Here is a 22,307-nt window from a genome sequence, read left to right as displayed (position 1 = left end):
GATTTGCCTGTGTGGGGGAGGAGGGAGTAAGCAGCCAGTGCAGGTAGGCCTAGCAGTCTAGATGTGATAATCCCATAACCCATTTAGATCAGGGGTCTCAAACTCGCGGCCCGCGGGCCATTTGCGGCCCTCGGTACAATATTTTGTGGCCCGCACCAACGCCGAATGAATGGATTGCGATTTTTATTGAGATTCAAGGGATAATGCAAGGCATGGTGGGCGGGAGCTGCTGATTGCGGAAATGATGTTATGCCATCATAACAGTTATTATGGGAAGAGGTAAGGAGCTAATTGTGCACACAGAACGTCTTCCCATAATAACTGTTATGATGGCATAACGTCATTTCCGCAATCAGCAGCTCCCGACTTTTTTTTTTTGTGAAATCCCTTATGCGGCCCAGCCTCATCCTGACTTTGCCTCCTGCGGCCCCCAGGTAAATTGAGTTTGAGCCCCCTGATTTAGATGGTATGTTCCTAATTGGAGAGCTTTCTCCTCCTCCATACCCTACACAAGCAAGTTAAACTTTCTCCAACACCATCGCAACCTCACTGACTGCTACACTGTCTGCAACTTCCGTTTGAAAATGTTCAGTTCATTTTATTTATTTTGCATTGTGGCCTTTCATAAGCCAATGGGGGCCTTATATGTATAAACAACCGCAAAAAATCCTCTGCACTCACCCATTATCAATATGTAGAAATTGGACACTAGGGCATTTCACTACTAAGAAATGCCTTCCCTCCCCACCTCAAAAAGAGGGATTGTTTGTCCGTACATTGCAATATACTTCAAGCTGGCCAACTACGTCAAAGTCATCCCTTCTGGCCAGTCCTACCCTAACTGACCTATATAAGTAATTTAAGATTAGTACTGAGCAAAGGGACTAAGTTTTACCTGCAACATGCTTGCGTATAAGGTTAAAACTCCCATATGGTTGCCCTTTTATTAGCTCCATTGGGATCACCTGACTGTAGCTGGGAATAGTGGGGGCTACAACATGGAGCTGGCCACTGCTCCTGTATAAACAATAACACAAAAAGGGAAAGTTGTGCTCAACCACTAAATTGTAAACCTTATATGCCCTGGTCTGACGCTGCTTGCATATGCCAATAAAGTAAATAGCATATGCAAGAATTTCCATGTTCAATTGCTGCCATAGAGATGTACAATATTAAGAAAGAAGCAAGTTTTTAATTCAACTCATTCCATACTGAGCAAACCTTTCCATCCTTGGAATAGTTACATGCACTGCTAGTTTCTACTGCTTTTAACTTAAATTAAAGTAATTGACCAAAGAGAAGAATAACTGCTTTGAAAGTTTAGGTGTATCTGTATTTTACTAGGCAAAATGGCAAATAATGTGAACTGGATTCAGCGTTCAAGTGTGCCAAGTTTTGCACAGATGCTAAAGAAGAATTTACCTGCTCAAGCTCCAGCTGTGAATCTGAGCTCCACAGTTTCCACATGCTGCCCATATGTTGAACCTGATTGTGGAACAGCAAAGGTTACTCAAATAACAGGTATTACTATTTTTTTTTTTTCTATTTTTTTTTTTTTTACATTTCAGGGGTAACAAAAACTATCGCTCATTTCTTGGATTTTGATATCTGGGGAGTTTCTACTCTTTATATGGAAGAACTTTAGCCCCCCTCTGCTTTGTGCCAAATATGGAACTCCTGAATGGTGTTAACATCTTGCTTAGCGATAATCAACAAAGCTTATCCAAACCATTTGTTAGATATTCAAGATGATATAAATGAAATCCTTAATGAACACGTTAAGTTAAAGATTTATCAAAACGTGAGATTAGAGCTCACAACAGAAAAAAGTTTCTACATGGTTCTAAAAATCCCATAGGACTGAATAAAAAGTGGTTGAGTTTTTCTGTAATGAGCGCTACAATTTGATAAAGCTGCCCTTTATACATTGTGCATATGGAGACATCTCTACATTTGCTGCGGTCCCTGTTGGGCTTTAAGTTAGCAGTTAAGAGTACTGCTACTTTCATATGTTGGGACATAATCGACAATGTGTGAATCATGCGTCTTTGACTTTCAGCATCTCTTAATAAAACTTTGTTTAACATATTTAGGTGACTTGGTTTTGTTTCTTATTGGTGTCAGCAAAAAAATGCTTTTCCTGTATTTTAGGTTTTCCACCGATTACTTTACCTGAACCATTTTTATCAGAAATGATTGTACCTGCATCACTCTCCTCACTGCCACCTAGAAAGGTTACAAAGGAATTTGTGGTGAAATACAGACGTGGTGACCTCAATCCTGTTTCTGCTTTATACCAGTTTGCACAGATGCAGCGAATGGAAATTGATCTAAAATCAACTGTAACAACAGGTAAAAATGCTGCTTACTTGATTTCTTTACATAAGATATCAGAGGATAGAATATCTAGCTTGGGTATGCCGAAAAGCCTGAAATAAAATGAGACTTGCCTATACAGGTATCGGACCCCTTATCCGGAAACCCGTTATCCAGAAAGCTCCGAATTACGGAAAGCCCGTCTCCCATAGACTCCATTTTAATCAAATAAGTCAGAATTTTAAAACTGATTTCCTTTTTCTCTGTAGTAATAAAACAGTACCTTGTAATTGATCCTAACTAAGTATAAATAATCCTTATTGGATGCAAAACAATCCTATTGGGGTTAATTCATGTTTTATTGATTTTTTAGCAGACATAAGGTATGGAGTTCCAAATTACGGAAAGACCCCTTATCCGGAACACCCTTGGTCCCGAGCATTCTGGATAACGGGTCCTATACCTGTATTTGTAAGCTGCAGCTCTGAAGCTCATTCAAATATCTGCTTAAAGTTGTTATGTTTAGTGATCCGAAAATAATGTGAAATAATTGACTGTTAATAAACCTATTAGGCTGTGTAGAAGATGTATAACAATCTGAAAGGGCATGTTGATGTCTGATATACTATAATAATAATAATTCACATTCTTAAAGTTTCCTGTGCTTTAGGTACTATTTCAAATTGCTCCAGCTCTATTGTTAAAATCATGTCAGACCCTCTCCAATCTGCATTGTGAAGTGAAGTACACTGTAGAACTTTTATCTTCCATTAGTACTGTCAGACTTTGTTTCTATACTGGCCATAATTTTGGCCTTGACAACAATCAAATATTACATGTTTTGGGCAAAGCTTTTGACCGCTTTGATAGGGGATAATTGTCTGGCTTGATAGTGCAAAATAAATACATCTATTTATCATAATAAATTGTTATTAAAGTAGTAGTATTTTTGGATTTCTCCTTCTATCAAAATACAAAACCACATTTCAACAAATACTAAAGACAGCCTCTTTTTTAAAGAATGCATTACAAAGCAATTGCTTGAAAAGAACTATTGGTTAAAGAGAGTCCAGTTTAATTCCATAAGGGAACAGTAAAATTGGTGATGAAAAAGTTGGCCAGAGTAATTGTGGTCCTTACAAATATAGACCCAACTGTATTAGATCTGGATTAGATTGGATCCATCTTTCAAACCTTGGTAATACAGTGGAAAACAATGGAGATATTTTTCATACTGTAAACTATGGACACAAAGTTATTGTATTGTCTTTTCTCACCACAATAACTTTTGCCATATTCGGACACTTTTGTGCTGAGTAATTTCCGTGGGTTTTTTTTTTTTTTCCTTTTTTTGTTGCTTTACCACACCCATCTGTGGGTATAACAAATAAAGCAAAAACTTGGTTTTCATGGATTACTTCAAAGATGCACATTTTCCCATTTCTGGTAAATTATGTGTGATTGCTTTTCATGGTTCTATAATGTTCAAGGTATGTGAGACTATTTTACAGAACCAGATAATCCTTATGGTGGTGATCTCATTCCAAGTTAATAGTACACCCATATACATTGATAAACATTTTTTATAGAGGTTGAAAGAACTTAAATGCCTTTAGCGCCTTGAACCAATTAGCCCAACATCACTGAACCTTTACTAGTACTAGAGCATGGAGAATCATTCAGTAACTGCATCTACACAGAGTTCACAACAACAACAGCATTTCAAGAAGGGTAGAATCTGTTTTAAAGTCAAATGTTTTCTTACACTAAGGTTCCCATTCATCCCCAATTCATAGAGAATGTCCCTGCTTCAGGACCTTGGTCCACAGGAAACGTCCCTTTGTATGGCTTATCTTCATTTGGAACTTGATTGTGATGTCTAGCTAATCAGCTGGGAGAATGCATATGTTATTAAAATGCTTTCATTAGCTTTGCTGTAGTCACAGCATAAAAGGCAGCTTCATAGAGCTGCAGACAGCAGGGCATTGGAAGAGAGAAGGAGACACGGCCAGTATTAAACAATATATTTCAGATGAATTTAATGCAGACTTGTCAAATTCGGAGCAGCAGATCTGGTTGGGTTTTGAGGGTGAATCAGTCTAGATCGGGGGTCTTCAAACTTCCATACTCGTGAACCACAGTCAAATATAAAAAGATTTGGAGAGCAACACAAGCATCATAAAAGTTAATGTGCCAAATAAGGGCTAAGAGTGGCTCTTAGGTAGCCTCTATGCTCACTATCAGCATCTGGATTGGGGACATTTAGAGCTACATCCAAGGGGTTGGTGAGCCACTGGTTGGGAATCACTGGTCTAGATGATGCAAAGGCTTGTCTATACTTTGGTTTGCAAGATAGTTTAGAAGGGCTGTTTGGGTCAGCCTGCATTTATCAGATAAGTGGCTTGTTTTGGGCTGGTGGACGTTGTTGTGTTCTGTTTTTCCCCACCAGTTTTATTTTTCCTTCCTATGGGCTTCATAATGCTGGAAGATGACAAAAAAGCAAAAGTGAAGCATAGAGAAGCGTCAGGAAATGGCTGATTGAATCTGACTCTGCTTGTCCATTAGGCTCCTCTCCTGCATTACGCAAAGACTATCGCTATTTTACTGAAGCAGAAGAATCTCTATGTGTAAATGCAGGAGCAGTGCAAATGGACAAGTAGCAGGAGATTGAAAGTGATGTCAGGCATCTCCTGCTCTATCTCTACTGTGCTGCTTCCTCTACAATGACAGAACTGCTCGCATATACAGAATTTGCATATGAAGGTATGTGGGATGGCATACGCGCCGCTGCAATGTCCCGAAGTCGCCCCAAAGTTGTCTTGAGAGGAAACTTCAGGCGACTTCGGGACATTGCAGCAATGTGTATGCTATCCCACAGGCAATTTACATTCTAGCCGGTGGGATGGCAACGAAGGTTTGTCGTGGGGAGATAAATCTGCCATCCCCCTGTGCCACTGCCCTTAACTATGGTAAATTCACTAGGAAATTCAGGGACACCTCTAATAAATTTATGTTGCAAGGCTGCATTGATTGCAATATAATTTAAATGCTATCAGTGCAGCACTTCTAGCAGAAGTGTCCCTGAATTTAAGTGATCTAGTAACCCTGTTTCAAACTTAAGGGGGAAAAAACTTTTAAATGAAGGGAAAGATTTAACAGTAGAAAAGGGATGTAAGTACTATAGCGGTGGGCAAGGGAAGGCAACTAAAAAACGGGCAATGCAGATGCTTCACAGAGAAATAAATATTCCAGATTGCTCATAAAACATTGGTATTGTGGCAAACAATCACTGAATCAGCAAGCAGGTAATGGAGGGGGGAGCCTTCGGTGTGGTGAAGTGGTTCAGCGTAGCTGAGGAACAGCAGAACTCTGTAAGGCAGTGATCCCCAACCAGTGGTTTGCGAGCATCATGTTGCTCTTAGTGCCCCCAAACCAGGTAGGTATTTTTGAATTCCTTGCTTGGAGGCAAGTTTTGGTTGAATAAAACAAGATTTACTACCAAATAAAGCCTCCTGTAACTTTACAGTGTGCATAGAGGCTACCTAATAGCTAATCACAGCCCTTATTTTGCTCCTCCATGAACCTCTATGATGCTTGTGTTGCTCTTTTTACATTTGACTGTGGCTCACAAGTAAGAAACATTGGGAGCTGATGTGACTTATTGCAAGACCTCCTATGTGTTATCCATTAGTTACTGGCCTGTTTCATAACCATAATTGTGGGGATGTTAAACTTGCAGCCAGTTTAAACAGGAAGTTGCCGATATTTTGTGACTTTGGGTGGTTAATGTTAAAGGGGTGTGACCAGAATTGGGGCACAGCCAATAAAAAAAAATTATGGTATGCTTCACTTGCCACCGGTCTCAAATCATAAAAATCTGGTAACCTTATCCTACACCTTAGTAGGGATTTAATATAATATATTGTGCGGTATTTCCATCCATTTCCATCTGGTATTGTGACCCAAAAATATTTATTTTTCTGTACTTCTTTACCTGGTATTTAGTGACAAAACAATGTTTTTCGCTTGAATTAGGAAATGTCTTTGGTGCTTATTTTGCATTCTGTGCTGTTATTGATGGAATTGAATACAAGCCTGGAATGAGGCAAAAGCAAATGCTACAAAACTTGCACTTGATGAACAACTTCTACATGAAGATTCTGAGTTAACAGGTAACTGGAGAAAATTCCACTTAAATTCTGTTTCTGCCATTCTAAAACAGCCATCTTAAAAATCTTAGTTAACATAATATTCTGTAAATGTAAAAAAACTTTCGGTATAGTTGACTTTATGGTGTTTTATTGTGTTCAACAATGTTTTATCTGGGGCAATTGGAATACATTTTCTTGAACTCTTTCCAAAGGCTCTACAAGAAAAGCGCAAGGTGTAAAGGTATGCATTGTAGAAATGGAGCTGGCTAGAGAAGATTTATCAAAAATATCATCAGCTTTTGTGGGTATATAGAAATGACTGTGTCGCTGGCCTTTTAATGGGGTAGTTCACCTTCAAGTTAACCTTTAGTATGTTATAGAATGGCCGATTCTATGCAACTATGGTCTTCATTATTACCCTTGTGCTTCTATTTTTCAGATAAGCGCACTTTTATTCATGAAAAGATTTCCTCTATTATTAAAGAAACCTTTACTAATTTAATATCCAAATATCCTGAATATGAAAGCTGTGGTAGCTCATTAGCTGCGTTTGTCATTGAAAAAGGTATGCCTTTATCTTTTAACCACATAATTTGCCACCACTGATTTATAATAAGTTTTGGGTACTGCTTCCATAATTTATTTTATATACCATATGCATAAATTATATATTATGTTCATAAACTGAAAAGTTTCTGTGCAATGTAAATCCTGTCTGGTGCAGTTAGTTGTGGGGAAGTAATAGATCTGCATTCTTACTGCTGGGAGCAGATCAGGCAAGTTTTCAGAGGTACAAATGTGTCACAGCTGGTATACCAGCTAGCCTCATTCTGTTCTTCTGCCCTGTAGGCATTGCTCTACTATGGTTTATACAGTCTGGCCTACCTCAAGCAAAGTCGGATGGCTGACAGACAGCACACTGTGTCCAGCACTCAAAGAAAGTAACCTGCTTGGCCCTAGCCAGGTTAACAGTGGGCATATGTGAACCTGGACCCTGATCATGAACCCCTAGCAATGAAATTGTAATAAGCTTGGATATTGGATCTTTAGACTTTAGCAAGGAAACTCTTCCATGCTAATGGGAAGTACTGCATGGAACCACAGTGGAGCTATATAAAAGTTACAGTTAGAAAAAGGTAATTGCTTCATACTCAGGCCATTATGTTTCTTGGTCAAGGAGATTTTTTGGCTTAACTGATTAGAAAAACTTAAATCTTAGAAATGTAGTATTTGAAAACAGCTGTATTGGACATTTTTAATTCCCTGTTCCACAATTAAGCTATAAGAATGTCTGTCATTACCCTTGCAGTGACAAAAAAAGAAAACAGGTGGGCACTCTGGAAATCCAAAAGACAGGCCATTTGAAAAGTTAAAAGGAATGTTATTATAGGAAGGTCCTATAGAGTTCAAGCAAATCTGTAATGTGTACATGCTGGTAAAGTACTGTTAATTTAGGACATTCAATACCATGCAATATATCACCTTGATCATTTTTACATTTAGTCTTCTAAATGTTGTTGCTTATTCATAGTTTCTCCTTATCAGATACTTTTATAGGCAGTTGCTGCTTTTCTACAGTGGAAGTAATGGAATGATGGACCATATTTTGCACAGAACCTGCAACCAACCTTCTTGCTCTAAAACCAAATTTCAATATCTTCCTGTACATGAATCAGCTTCGAAAAGGTGCTGCTCAGACAAATCCCCAACTGTAAGTGTTAAAAATGTTATAGGGATTGCACTGAAATGAACTTACTATATAAAAGACGAAGTGTAACATGAAACATAATTAAGATTTCCTACCGTTATATATACTTTTATGTACCAGTTATCACAGGGCCTTCAGGCCATATCTGCTTTAGATACCACATTTTAGGTAGAAGCCGTTTTACCACCATTGTTTCCCTTATTACAGTAGCATTAAAGAAGAAGGAAAGGCTAAGTCACTTGGAGGTGCCAAAATGTTAGGCACCCCCAAGTGGCTTAGATCGCTTACCTTCTACCCCGGGCTGGTGCCCCTGTATGGAGAAAACAGCACCAGCCCGGGGTAGCAGCGATCGCTTCCTCCCTCGCTGCGCGCACATGCGCAGTAGAGTGAAAAGCTGAACTTTAACAGAGAAGTTGGCTTTTTCACTCTACTGCGCATGCACCGGACTCGGAGTCTCAGGGAATGGAACGCGGAAGGAGGAAGCGCATCGCCCCGGGCTGGTGCGGTTTTCTCCTAATAGGGGCACCAGCCCGGGGTACGACGTAAGCGATTCAAGTCACTTGGGGGTGCTTAACATTTTAGCACCCCCAAGTGACTCAGCCTTTCCTTCCCCTTTAAGAGCTTCCTTTGTGCCATAGGTCTTTCATTGCATCATTGTCCCAATCATGGTTTCTTATCCCTATTTCCACATGTAGAACTGTATGTTTATTTGTACAATTTCTTCTTTACACCTCACTCAACGTACCATTGTCTTTTACCTGTTGGTCGCCACCGTGTTTTTTTTTTCACTTCCCCCTGACTTGATATGGCTTTCTTGTCTTTTCAAAGTGAGAAAAGTTTGGTGCACTTAAGGTGGCCACACACGTGGCGATTTGCGATCTTTTGTGCGAGAAAGATCGTCCAATCAGCCACTAACCATTCAGGGCCAAAAGGGCAGATATGGAGGTAGAAACAATAGGATTTCTACCTCCTTCTGCCGATTCAGCCCTGAAGGCAGATTTTGCTCAGGCGCCTTCTCTGGCACCCGATCAAAATCTTTTAACCTGGCCGATCGGCGAGTCGACCGATATTAGCACTGGATGTAAGGGAATGGACTAAGCTAACATCTAGATGATCTAAACTCCAGCTTAGTTTTGTTCATTCCTACTCCAGAAATGGTGACACAGACAGGCCATCTATATAATAGGAAGATGAACTGCCTCTCTCTCCAAGGAAAAGGCCTGTGTAAAATAATTTGGCTGCTCACCTCGCTTTTTGAAATGAGAATTGTAGCCTAGAGTGATTTTGCTCTTTGCAGACCTCATCTGGTTTTTGCTGTTCATCCTTCTTTAACTTCTTTAAATTTCTTTTAAAAAGGGACTGTACTGGTATATGCGCGAAATCCCGCCGCCGCGTGTGCCATCCCGCCGGCGACTTATATGTCCTTTGCTGATCCCTTTGGTGATAATTAAACACTACATTTGTTTCCCCTTTTAGATGTCTCAGTCCACATTCTCTCTCTCTCTGCTCATGAAGCCAATGACAAACTAAGGGGGAGATTGACTAATCCACGAACAGTCCGAAGGCGTCCGAATGCGGTTTTTCATAATCGGTATTTTTGCGACTTTTTCGTCGCCGTTGCGACTTTTTCGTATATTTTTCGTGACTTTATTGTCGCCGCAAAATACGATAAAGTCGCGGCGGCGACGAAAAAGTTGCGACAAATACGAAAAATTGCAACAGCGACGAAAAAGTCGCAAAATTTTTGTTTCCAATACAATTTTTTCCCTTTCGAGATTCGGATTCGTGCATTAGTAAATCTGCCCCTAAGTCTTTATTTTTCAGTAGAAGGCAAAAATATCCCAGCAGCTTGCTATTCAGGTGAAATAGTTCATAATCTATACAGCATGTCTTCTACTGATAAACTTACACGTTGGGAAGTTCTAGGTGTCCAATGAGCACTTCTGAGCGTTTTCATACAGCCTGTGTACATCAGCACTATTATCGTTGGTAAGTTATGTTTTGGTATAGTACAGTTAAACGCTGACATCATTTAAATTATATTGGCCCCTAGTACAGTAACATTATATGTATTATTATGTGAACAGGTCACACACAACGCATGGGTTATATACTGTTTTATTCTTTAGTTAAATATAATTATAGAATAAAAAAGGTTGTATATTTTAATAATCTTAATCATAATCTTTTTGTTGGAGCTCCAAATTAGAGTACGGTAGAAAAACGGTCAATTGTTCGGATAATTCCCATGGGTGTTAATGGCATAGTTGCCATCCCATGTGTTTAACCAATCATGGACTGCAAATTTTAATAGATTTAATAGTTTTTTATGTATTTTTTACAAGTGCAGGTATGGGACCTTTTATCCAGAGTGCTTGGGACCTTGGGTTTTCCAGATAAGGGGTGTTTCCATAATTTGGAGCTCTGTACCTTAAATCTGCAAAAAATTATTTAAACATTAAATAACCCATATGATAACCGAGAAAAGGGAAATTTGTTTTAACGTTTTAATTATTTGCCTGAAGTCTATGGGAGATGGACTTTTTTTTGGATAACAGGTTTCCAGAAAATGGATCCCATACCTGTATATAAATCTTCGCTTAAAACTAACTTGTAGTAGATAGGCAATTCCATTCCAAGTATTAGCATTATAAAACTAATATATATATGATCACAGTGTTGCATTAATGATTTATATTTTGTTTTGTTACCAGTTTCATTCTGTTTTATATGTTTAGGCAATGCAGCTTGTTCAGATACCAGAGGATTAGAAATTCTTTTAGTTTAAACAGCAAGTTCCCAGGACTGGGAACAGAAACCATACAATCAATCCTTTATAAAATTATATGGAATTTGAATGACCACACTGATATTTAAGCATACTCCATTAAGTTTTTTTTTAATATTCTTTATTTTAAAACACTTAAATGGGGGATACAGAAGGCAAGAAAGGGAAGGGGGTCAAAAAGATTAGTATGTACGATAGGCACATAACTTCATTAAGTTTAATTACAATGTGATTGTCTAGATTTTTTTAAAAAATTTCTTGACATGATGGCCCTGCCAGCTGTGTATCTCCTATTTGCTGCTGCTGCTGCTGCTGCTAAGGGCCTTCCAAATTGCCCACTGGCTGCTGCTCTGTGTCTTCTGATTCTTTCTCAGCTGGCTCCAAATGAAGAGTAAAAAATCGTCCTCATCTTCCTCTGCAGGATTTACATATGTGTCCTGTAATAATCCATAAGAAATAGTTACATTTCATTGCATAAATACAAAACGAATTATTTGTAACATTTATATTTATATTTTTTAGACTACAATCAACTTATGAGGTTTTCTATCTAAAATGTAGTGATTTAGTTCTACTGATATCAAGGCTAGCCCCTGCACTTACGGTATGTCCCTCTTCTCTCACTTCCCTGCTGCTAATGGCAAACATATCTAACAGCCATACAGGGAACACATACATTCTGACTGGAACTACTGCAAATGCTTATAGTTTAACCAGCAGGCTAGTGATTACAAAAGGAAATTAAAAAGAGGACTTCTCCTGTATAACTAATAGAAGTGCAAGGAGAGAGAACCAACCTGCTAGTAAAAGTTCTTGCAGGGCTAAAGTGGTGCTACTGCCTAATATTAACTTGTAGCTATTAGGGTTTTAAAGAATCAGTAGCACGAACCTATGTGTAATGTAAAGTTGCACATGTTGCTGAAAAGCTAATAGATAATAGCTGTAGTTGCTAGAAGTTTAAATTAAATAGAAGCAAAATAAATGCCTGTGTTGACTTTTTCCATAACTGATTTGGTTGGATATTTTAATTTAGACCATACTGTCCAGTTACTTGGAAATGTGTGGTAAGTTGGGTGATCCTGACAGGAAGCCCCTCTTCAATTTCATCTTGAACAAAATGGAATTAAAAAGTTGTCATATATGTGTAAGGCTATCCATATGCTATCCATCCATTTGGCCCGTGGGCTAATTGATTAAGTATCAGAGCGGTTGGCCTGTGTATGGCCAACTTTTCCCATTGCAATAACTGTTAAATTATCAAATATGTATTTAAAATGTATGAATACCTTGGACAATTCCATCACGTTCTGAATAAGCTCCAAACTCCTCTGTGCTCTTCTGATCCCTCATGGACAGCAACACCTATAAACAATATTGTAATTTTAAAGTACACACACAATAATATAGAGTTAAATGTACAAACATGAAAAGTTATACTCACCAATTTCAGTTTCATCCAAGTTACTGTGAACTCCCGGAACATTCCAGATGGCGCTATCCCCTAAATCATCTAGAAGCTCCCCTTTAAATTCCCAGAGTTATACTCACCAACTTCAACTTCATCCTTGTCTTTGTGAGCTCCAAGAACATCCCAGCTGGCATCATCCCCTAAAATATCTAGAAGTTCCCCTTTACACCCTTCCCTTTTTCCCCAAACCCCAGTCCCACTAACAGAATTACTGGATGTGCAATGAATGAGATGAAAGAACTTTGTAGCGTTATAGGTGTATGATATATATATAGGACTATGGCCATGTTATAGATGTTAAACAGATCCCTTGCCAAGCAGGAGGTGTTCTGGCGAGGTGAAGGTGGTAGCATATGCTGTGGCAATGGCTCGCCATAAAAATTCCAGCTTTAGCTTTTAGTATAGCTTTAACTTTTAGTTAAATAGTTTGAAACACCTGTCCTGCTACTTTCCACCATATCCCTGCTTGCTCCATCTGACCATATTTCTGCCAGCTATGTCTCACCAACACCACCTGCACTTTAGAACTTTGATCAGAATTTAACCTGCAAATATAAGTAAACCTCTATTGAGCTTTAAATCCCTGGACAGTGGCTTATTTATATTTGCATTGCTTATGCTAAGGTTTTAAAGCTTTGCACATGGTTTCACAAACCCAAATCTGATCGAGTGGCCATGTCCTTGGCCCACCCATTCCCTACCCTATGCCCAATGGTATAAGGGGTAATTTGACAATAAAGGCTTGCATAGATGTTGCCCTGTTTCTGCAGTTTAAGATTCGGGACCTTGACACACTCTCTATCTCCCCATATGTGTCAGGTTAGGGTAAAGGGGGTTAAGCGCTTGATTCACCCCATTTAGATGGTGTCTTAGAATTCTTATGCAAGCCACTTAAAATTGCCCCTGATCCCTTAGGCTTACCAAGGACATGGTCCCCCGGTCAGTTGGGCCAACTGTGCAAATCTTTTTAATATCGGCATAATTGAACTACTTTTTTTTTATAAATACTTTTGGTGGTGGTAAGGCCAGTGATAGCAGAGACGGACCAAATAAAGTCTGATGAAACAGGCAGTGATATTGCTAGATGGAACAGGTAGGAGGGAATTGTAGGTGTTAGTAAGGCCGTGCAGGCAGTGGTCATGTTAGTTGGAACATGTCATGGTATGGTCTAAAGGAGCAGGCAGTAGTATGGTGAAATTTTGTAGCCAAGAGGCAGATCTCCTTACTCGCTGTTTAATAGATGTTATTTCAGTGTCTGTTTAGATGTATTGTCTATGGCTAAGGCAGTGGTTTACAGAGATAAAATAGGCATTGGTTTGGCCAAAAGTATTAGGTAGCCAGTGTTAAAGCAGCTGTAATAGATGTTGGTAGAGCTGTAAAAATGGGTAGTTGTAAATATTAACAGCATTTGTGCTAAGGCACAATAGAGCAAGTGTTAATACACCCACATGAAGCAGGAACCTAAAGCAGGTGATTTAGTTTAGTGCAGATTGATGGAGTGGGTGGTATGATTCAGGTAAAAACAGACCCCGTTCCAGATAAAGCAGGAGGTGGTATGGCCAGATGAATTGGTGGTGGTAGCACAACAAATGGTGTGGCACAGGAATACAATAACAATAATTATGGTGGCTTTCAACATCTGGCCTGCTACCTACCACTTGCCACATCTCTGCTTGCTCCATTTGCCCCGGCATCTACCCACCCGCACCTAAGAACTTTGATCAATTATTAATCTATAAATATAAATAAACCAATGCTTGAGGACCTTTTGATTCCTGTACAATGGATTACTTATAGTTGTACTGTTTGTGATCATATTTGAAAACTTTTTACAAGGTGTCTCAAACCCAATTCTACTTTAGAGGCCATGTCCTTGGCCCACCCATTCCCTACCCTGTGCTCAACGGTATAAGGGGTAATTTTATGATAAAGGTTTGCATAAGTGTGAAGCGTTTTAGGTACTTGACTCCCTTTCCCTACCTCCCCATATGCAGTTAGGTTTGGGGAAAAAGTGTGAAGAACCTGATCCACCCCATTTAGATGGATTCTTATGCAAACCACCTAAAATTGCCCCGATCCCGTAAGCTTACCAAGGACATGGCCCCTCGCCAGAAGTAGGGACAAATTTACAAATTTTTAAATTGCAGCAAAGGTAGTACTTTGTTAAAATACTTAGGTGGTGCAATCTGTGGTGGTAAGGCCAGTGATTGTAGAGCCAAGGGGAGCAGGTAGAGTCTGATGAAACAGGCAGTGATATTGCTAGATGGAACAGGTAGGAGGAGATTGTAGACACAAGTGGAATAGGTGTTAGTAAGGGCCAGATGACAGTGGCCCAGGCAGTTGGAACAGATGTCAATATTCATTTGGGAGACTAGGCAGTGCTAAAGGCAGGTTTAAGTAGGTGGTGTTAGATTTGTGATGGACAGCTGGACAATAAAAAAGGTGGCATGGGCAGATATATAAGCAGCTAGTCTATTTGATGCATGACTTACAGGTACCGGGTAGAAATGTTAAAGGAATGGCCACCTAAACAAGTTGACGTAGGGTGTCAATGGCAGCAGCACAAAATGGCTCACTCCTGCCAGCTGGGATTCAGATATGTAAAGCATTCGAGAATGCAGTCATCTGAATCCAAAGCGGTGTTGCAATTCAGGAATGGCAGGTCGGCACTTTTAAATTCATTGTGATCCTGAAAAACAAAAATAAATTGTCAGTTCAGTTGCTATATGGAACAAATTGCAGGCAGAAACTACTTCATGTAAATATTACCAATTAATCACAAGTCTATTCTGCTCTATTTGTGGTATCCATTGTTTGGCAATGTACAACATTCCAAAAAACTAATATATGTGTGCCCTTGGGGCAATGGCAAACTAGTTTTTAGTAGCCTAAAAAACGTGACACCCAAAGCAGCGATATCACAGCTTGTTAGCTAGTAGTAGGCAACGTTGTAAGAAAGGAGGGCTGAGGAAGATACAAAGGGTAGTGGTCTCCACAGAGTGAGAACGGGATGGTATTTATGCAAGCCTGAACTCCAAACAATAATAGTAATAGTTTTGGAGAAGCTGGGGAAACAGGGGAGGGAAAATAAAGAAAAAGAAACTTTTTATGAATGTGTTTAGACAAACCTAATGTCGACCCTGCTTCTTACACCTACTTTCTAAGGCTGCATCCTGATATATAAATGTACTTTAATAACGTGCCCTACCGCTGCATACATTTGTGTAACAGTTTCTGAGCCTACTTGTCTGATACAAATATATAATATATACCAGTGCTGAGGAACAACTTATAAAGTCCAAACAGAAACCATTAACTTACAGCTTCAAATCTAATTGGTGGTGAAATCCTTTGCCTTTCCACGTCCTCCCAATTCATTTTCCTATACAGTTGGTGTTCCCTTATATTTCCATTCATCCCAAGACGTTTGTGTGGTCTTTTCTTCAGGAGCTAAGAAACAAAAGAATAGTTGTTAACATAGCATTTAACTCTACTCAACAGCAGTTGTAAAAATAGGGAGGACTTCACTACACCAACTACAGTGAACAGTTGCCCGGTTATTATAGCACTTCCCAAACTACTAGCCGAAATTCTTGTGCGTGGTTTAGTTTTTAAAATGTTTTCATCTTTGAGTCTTTGGGGATCACCAGCACTTAAATACAGGGAGGAGTGATTTTTTCCTCACTTCTTTTGACTTGAATGCAATTTTCTTAGCAAAACAGCCCATTGATTTCAATGTGTTTTGTGAATGTTTCGCCATTTCATGGGACAGATTTGTTCATCGATACTTAAAGAATTATTTGGGTACAAAAAGTATTAAAAATACAATTTGGTACTGTGTAATATACCATCATATTGCTATTTTTCTCACCCATTTAGGATAATATTCACAGCATCACATCACCCATAGTTACAAAAATAAAATTTTGGGACTGTTTTAAAATGTAATTTTTTTTTTTTCATTTTATTGTTTTTTGGTTATACAGGTATTGGATCTATTTTAAAAACCAGATTATCCAATAATCTCCAAAATATCTCGATACCATAAAAATGTCAAATGTTTTTTGTTTTTTTTGGCTGATTTACAGTAGAGACAATAAATATTGAACATGTCAACATTTTTCCCACTAAATATATTTCTAATGGGGCTATTGACATGAAATTTACACCAGATACCAGTAACAGCCCAAGTAAACCACACATATAGTATCTCTACTCTACTATATGTAGCTACCACCTTATTTACATCTATATTTATTTGGTGGCATCTGTTACAGGGGTGACAAATTTACTGCTCAATTAAAAAGTCTGTACTAGAAAATATACCCCAAATGATACGGCCAATGAGAACCCAAAACATTATGAAAAATGTCTCTGCCAATTTTTCTGTGGTGAGTGACCCCTGAGAGCCCAGCACCCAGAAACGCCTTGCAGTTTGTGTAGCCAACAGATTAACTGCTCAAACCCACCTTCTGCAGGAGATCTTGCAATGTTGTGCTCATCCCCTCAGGAAACACCGGCTTCTCAGTGAGGATGGAACTTCTCACATCCTGTTGGTGGTAGTGGTCATCAAATGGGGATCTTCCTGTGGCCATTTCACTAAGTATTATCCCTAATGACCACCAGTCTACTGCCGCGTTGTACTTCTTGTTACCTAGCAGCTGATATAAAGAAAATATATTACCAAATTCCAAAATCAAGTTTACAGCATCTTCACTCATTCAGTAAAGAGAAAGGAGAACGAGTTATTGGTAATTTTCTGGCACTTCAGTACTGTCACTAGAAAACTAATGCTCACTTTTTGTTCTCTCTTGATGTTGGATAATCGATATATTTATTGCACCAGGATTCTGGCTTTAAATGGTGAAGCTAAAGCATATTTGTATTTTCCATTTGGCCATTTACTCTTTCGCCAATCCCATGTTTGGCTTTAAATTTATTGAGCAGTTTCCTACCTCTGGGGCCATGTACCAGCATGTTCCAGTTTTCCCACGGATGGTCTTGTGGCCAAAAACGCCTTCTGCTGCGATGCCGAAATCAGCGATTTTCATGTGTCCGTCGCTGGTAAGCAGGATGTTGTCTGGCTTAAGATCTCTGCAAGAGAAGGATAGTAAATCATTTTGTGGCTATAAGTAAATGATAAACTGTAGCCCTTATATTATAGTGTTATATCCTCTTTAGTTCCCTCTACTCACTCCATAACTGTTCAGGCACCATCTTCTTATTTGGCTGTAACTAACTTAACTACCTTATTCTCACTTCAAATCACCTCATGCACTCAGTATTCCTCCATGACCTTTTAGTGTTCTTCCAGTCCATAACTGTACCACTTAAGCACCGCTTTCCTTGCTTAATACCAACTGATTCCCATTTCCTAACCTAATTGCTCAGTACCCCCACCTCACTCCATATACTAATTGTGCTTTTTCCTTCCCAGCCAACCATTCCTCTAGAGCTTGGTGTCTATTAACCTCACTTCTGGTGGGGGAAACAATTTGTCCTGTATAGGTACCCTTTAACTAGCAGGTTGAGTTAATCAATTCTCAGCCAAGCCTCTGTGGTACTGATTTTTATTGCGATATTCTGTATTTGAGTTATGCATGTGCGAGGTATGCCCTCAGATCACCATGTGTGTCTAGTTGCTACCATAAATGTTATCTACCTCTCACTGCACTCTCACTGAATGGGGTGGATTTTAGCCAGAAATTGTCAGAATGCTACAGACATTTCTGCATTATTACCTTAAGTATTAACTGAATAATATATTAAATATGCAGAATAAAAAACTTTCTACTTACCGATGGATGATACCTAGAGAATGGAGATACTGAACACCACAAATTAGTTCTGCAGAGTAAAAGCTGAGGAAAAAAAAGAACAAACAGATATTAATAGCTGTGCTGAATTCTTAATAGTTTCCTTTTTCCAAAATGTTAATTTTACACTACAAAATGAAAATTGTGGGTGCCCATATGCCTCTCCCAGCTTGGCGCTCATCAATACAGGGATGCCATCAGTAAATTATTTAGGGGGGGGGTCACAGATCAGAGTTCCATTATAGAGCTGAAATACCCGTGTCTGTGGTACAAAATGCAGGGCAGAATGCAAATGTGAAAAAACATGGCAGTTTGCGCCTGTTACTTTGCACCCTATCCTGCCCTTTGTAAATGAGGCCCAGAGTCATATAAATATTTCACAACCACAATCAGTAAGTCCATTGAAACATAATATATTCTCATGCATGTGCCACTTATATTGCCCTTTAATTTTCCACAGCCAAAGCCAATTTACCACAGACAAAAATACATATTTGGTGCAACCCTATAAGGCTTACATTCTGTATACCTTAATCCATTTATCTGATGCCTTTCACTTTCACATTGGTTTATACCAGTAATGTCAATTCTTTTCAATGATGTCACAAGTACAGAGCTACTTACATGACATGTCTTTTTTTCAGATGGTGCTTGATGCCCAGCAGATTGCTGAGGCTGCCTCCGCCTGCATACTCCATGACCAGAAAGGCATATTGCTGAGTGCAGAGACAAAAGGGAAGAGAGTGAAACACAGGAACAAGAAACCCCAAACTATTGCATGTAATACAGGCATGTCCCTCAGCAAAACTAGATACAGAAAGAACAAGTATGTTGTGTAATACTCTTACATGGCTTTTGTTGCTCATATCATGGCATTTAGCTGAGCTTTGGGGATAGGCAACTAGTAAACCAAACGGTATGGCAGCATTGGAAGTAACTTACTTTGGTCTGAAAGGCTGCAAGGCCACGGCACAAGAATGGACTGCCGCAAGCAACCTTCAGGATTCTGGCCTCCTTCTCTATCGTTTTCTTCTCCTCGTCCTTGGGTGTCTTCCTGATGACTTTTACAGCCACGCGTTCTTTCTTTGTGGGGATGGAAGCCAAAAACACCTGAAAAGTCAAAAAGAATAAGGGCTAATTATTTAAAGGTTCTGTGCACTTTAACATGCATGCAAGTTGATAAATAGTGGGCACAGAATAATGAAGAATGGACATCATGGCACCACAAGAAGCAGCACTGGAGTGGATGGTTATTAAATTTGCTTTAGTTGCACCTTGAAGCTGCTGTGGGCTTTTAATGGGCCTTATGCACAAGGTGCAAAGCCACACAAGATAGTCCATGAGGGAGCGCGAAACGCGTCGACTAGTACCTAGAGAGGACCCGTAGTGACTGAATCGGCGCCTATTGGTGACGTCACTGGAAGGAGGCGAGCGGCACACTAGCCGTTACCGCCGGCGTAAGTACCTCTCTTTATCAGAAGTAAGTTCCCGGCCGGGACATGTGCTTTTTTAATTAAAGTCTTGGGATTGTATTCAGCTCTCCCTAGGCTAGCTCTCCCACTTTTTGCCCGCACAGTATTGTAAGATTTACTGAACATTTAGGTATAGGGTGTATATTGTGCATCAATACAGGCTTACTTTCCCCGTTACCTTATTTTTAGACTAACCTGCAAGTTTCTTCTGCCTAGGCTGAGTATTCTTTGAGTGGGGAATCGATCTTTTATCTGCTGCTAATTGGGGTCTGATAAATGGTTTATCCTCTTCTTTGTTTTTAACCTAAATTCTCTATACCTTTTGTATTAGATATGTGGGATAGGTAATTTGACCTCAGTGTTTTTTATGTGTATTAATTGTGGTTTCTCTTCCTTCTCTATGGGATTTTTAGAATAGGTTTCCTAAGGTGACTTGCTCTTAGGTTTTTAGTGTGGTCTCCCTTACAATCAATAAACTTATGTTTAGGTATTTTATCCTGTACCTGGAATCTAATAGATATTGGTTCAGAGTGTGGGTGAATTAATTTATTGTCCATTTGTGCCATTATTTTTAATTGATACTTTTTATATAGTGGGTATGCATTAATTAGTATTTATCTGTATCACTAATGAATTGTAATTTTGTTATATCACTATTGAATTGTAATCATGTTGTAACACACAAGAATTTTTCATAATAAATTTAAAATTATTATACACTCACTGGGTGGTTATTGAGCGCCAACTCTTGTTGTTAGAATTTTTGTACACGAAAGGATTAGTGGTGGAGTAAGGTAGCTAGTAATAATCGCTTCTGATTGGGTCTCACTAAAGGGTAATTATACTCACTTAGACATAAACCTTTTTTTTTTCTCTCTTTTCCTTTCATTTATACTGGGATCGCGGATAAGGTTCAATCGTGTTCATACCAAAATAGACTTAGGAGTATATTTATCATACTGTGTAAAAAGTGGAGTAAAACATTACTGGTGATGTTGCTCATTGCAGCCAATTAGATGCTTTGCTTTGGTTTTTTAACTGTTGAAATCTAATTGCTGATTGGTTGCCCTGAGCAACATCACCAGTAATGCTTCACTTCACTTTTTAAACAGCGTGATAAATATACCCCTTATTGTTTAAAACTGTGTTTACCTTACTTTTATTGAAAAAAAAAAAAAACTTACCCTTTAGGCAATGTCCTATGTCACCTACCCATAGTTCCATACCTAGCCCTGCCCCCCATATTAGATTAGTAGAATTATTGTGTCTGTACATAAAATTGTTCAGTTGTTATTAAACTACAAGTTAACATCCACAAGCCCCAATTCCATGTCATACTTCCAACTTCTCTGTTTTATTGCAGATAATATACAGGTCCCTTTCTATTGAGCACATCACTCACCTTGCCAAATGTGCCTCGGCCAAGAATCGAGTGGAACTCATAGTTGGTAATAATGTGTTCCGGTAGACGCTCAGCTTGAATGGGCTGTCTCTCCTGGCTTCTTCTTTCTTCTGGGAGAAAAGGAATCTTATTAACAGCACATTCAGCAAATAACCACTAGTACCACAAGCAACTGAAATGTAAAGTTTCGTTCTATGGTTGGATTACTTGGCCAGTTTTTCTACACTCTTACTTCAACAGTTTATTGTTTGAAGATGCTCTTATGGCTTGTTTGCTAAACCAATTTCATAATTTTTTTTCCTTACCTGCCTGAAATTTATGTTACAGTGAGGTCACAGAAATTTATGACAGCTGATACTGAAATAAGTTTAGTGCTGGTGTAGAAATAAAGAAGTAGAGTGGCATCCTTTCCCACTTTCAGCATTGGTCACACTTTTTAGCAAATAGTCAGTACTATTTGGTTATATAGGTCAAAGCAGATCAGCAATTTATTAAATTATGTATATTCAGTACTATACAAACAAGAAAACTAGTAAATAAGGTCAAACCGGTAACTTAATGTACTCCGTACTGGTCTTGTGTTATGAAACCTAAATAGTTAAATCTAAATAATAATAAACATTTGCTTTCTGGCTGAGTACCGGTTCTTTCCTGGCTGTCCAGAAGTTTCATCTTCTTCCTCTTCATCTCTTCTTCTGTAGTTGTCTCTTGTTGTCTTCTTCTCTTCTTGGAGACAGACTCCATGTTTGGGGTGGAGAATATGCTTAAAAGCACTTTCCTCCACCTGGAATACCTGCAGAAAAAAATGCTTTTGTTGGGGGACCCCAAAAAAGCGCTCTCGAACTCTCCGAAAAGGCAAATCGCTCCAAAATCTCTCTAAAATCGCACGAGCAAAGAAAAGCACTGAGTCTCTCATAAGAAGCTCAACCGCTCTGAAATGACCAGTATTGGTAGGGCCCAACTGTCACTTTGCCAGTCACAGCTTTCTGTGTGTATAACAAGGCTGCCATGACATCACAGCAGCCCAGACCAAAATCAGTAGTAGATATAAATTATGTGATATGGTTTTGAATTTAAGGATCTAAAACTTTCCTATGCAAGAAATGCAAAATAGTTTTTTTTCTGATGCACTGTATTCTGCAACATAGAAATCTTAGCATTAGCATTGCTGAATCAGGTCATTTGT

The 22,307-nt window shown here is 39.0% G+C and overlaps 2 protein-coding genes and 1 pseudogene across 9 annotated transcripts in view; 2 read left to right on the top strand and 1 right to left on the bottom strand.

Moving 5' to 3' along the window:
* Positions 1–7,605, top strand: part of LOC116410957 — a 46,984-nt pseudogene extending 39,379 nt beyond the window's left edge.
* Positions 1–22,307, top strand: part of LOC101734304 (transmembrane protein KIAA1109-like) — a 126,344-nt gene that overhangs the window by 810 nt on the left and 103,227 nt on the right. For 6 of the 8 annotated variants that reach the window (XM_031902606.1, XM_031902604.1, XM_031902633.1 and 3 more), the window contains exons 2-3: positions 1,345–1,521; positions 2,152–2,352. The gene's annotated coding sequence lies outside the window, so the exon portion shown is untranslated. Of the gene's footprint in view, positions 1–20; positions 44–1,344; positions 1,522–2,151; positions 2,353–7,522; positions 7,604–8,012; positions 8,179–22,307 lie in introns of those variants that run through there. The other 2 variants (XM_031902612.1, XM_031902625.1) reach the window with 2 other exon arrangements.
* On the bottom strand, positions 15,004–22,060 carry LOC108648246 (protein kinase C delta type-like). Its single transcript, XM_018096170.2, has 9 exons — positions 21,763–22,060; positions 21,122–21,231; positions 19,190–19,357; positions 18,872–18,963; positions 18,230–18,292; positions 17,387–17,525; positions 16,901–17,092; positions 15,753–15,881; positions 15,004–15,120 (listed from the first exon to the last, which is right to left on the bottom strand). Exons 1-9 carry the CDS (start codon positions 21,863–21,865, stop codon positions 15,004–15,006), a joined length of 1,113 nt encoding a protein of 370 aa, XP_017951659.2. The 5' UTR covers positions 21,866–22,060.

The sequence above is a fragment of the Xenopus tropicalis genome, chromosome 1 (assembly GCF_000004195.4).
Source record: "Xenopus tropicalis strain Nigerian chromosome 1, UCB_Xtro_10.0, whole genome shotgun sequence".
In the NCBI taxonomy this organism is placed as follows: Eukaryota; Metazoa; Chordata; class Amphibia; order Anura; family Pipidae; genus Xenopus; species Xenopus tropicalis.
Note: the sequence above shows the minus strand (reverse complement) of the source record. Positions and strands in the feature narration are given on the sequence as shown.

Bases quoted from the DNA above. Each gene is read 5' to 3' on its own strand.
- LOC108648246 (XM_018096170.2), bottom strand. From the start codon at position 21,865: ATGGAGTCTGTCTCCAAGAAGAGAAGAAGACAACAAGAGACAACTACA. The intron at 21,232-21,762 runs GTACTCAGCCAG...CTTTTCTCCCAG, and splicing joins GGACAGCCAGGAAAGAACCG to AAGAAAGAAGAAGCCAGGAG. The intron at 15,882-16,900 runs GTGGGTTTGAGC...TTTGTTTCTTAG, and splicing joins TGCAAGATCTCCTGCAGAAG to CTCCTGAAGAAAAGACCACA.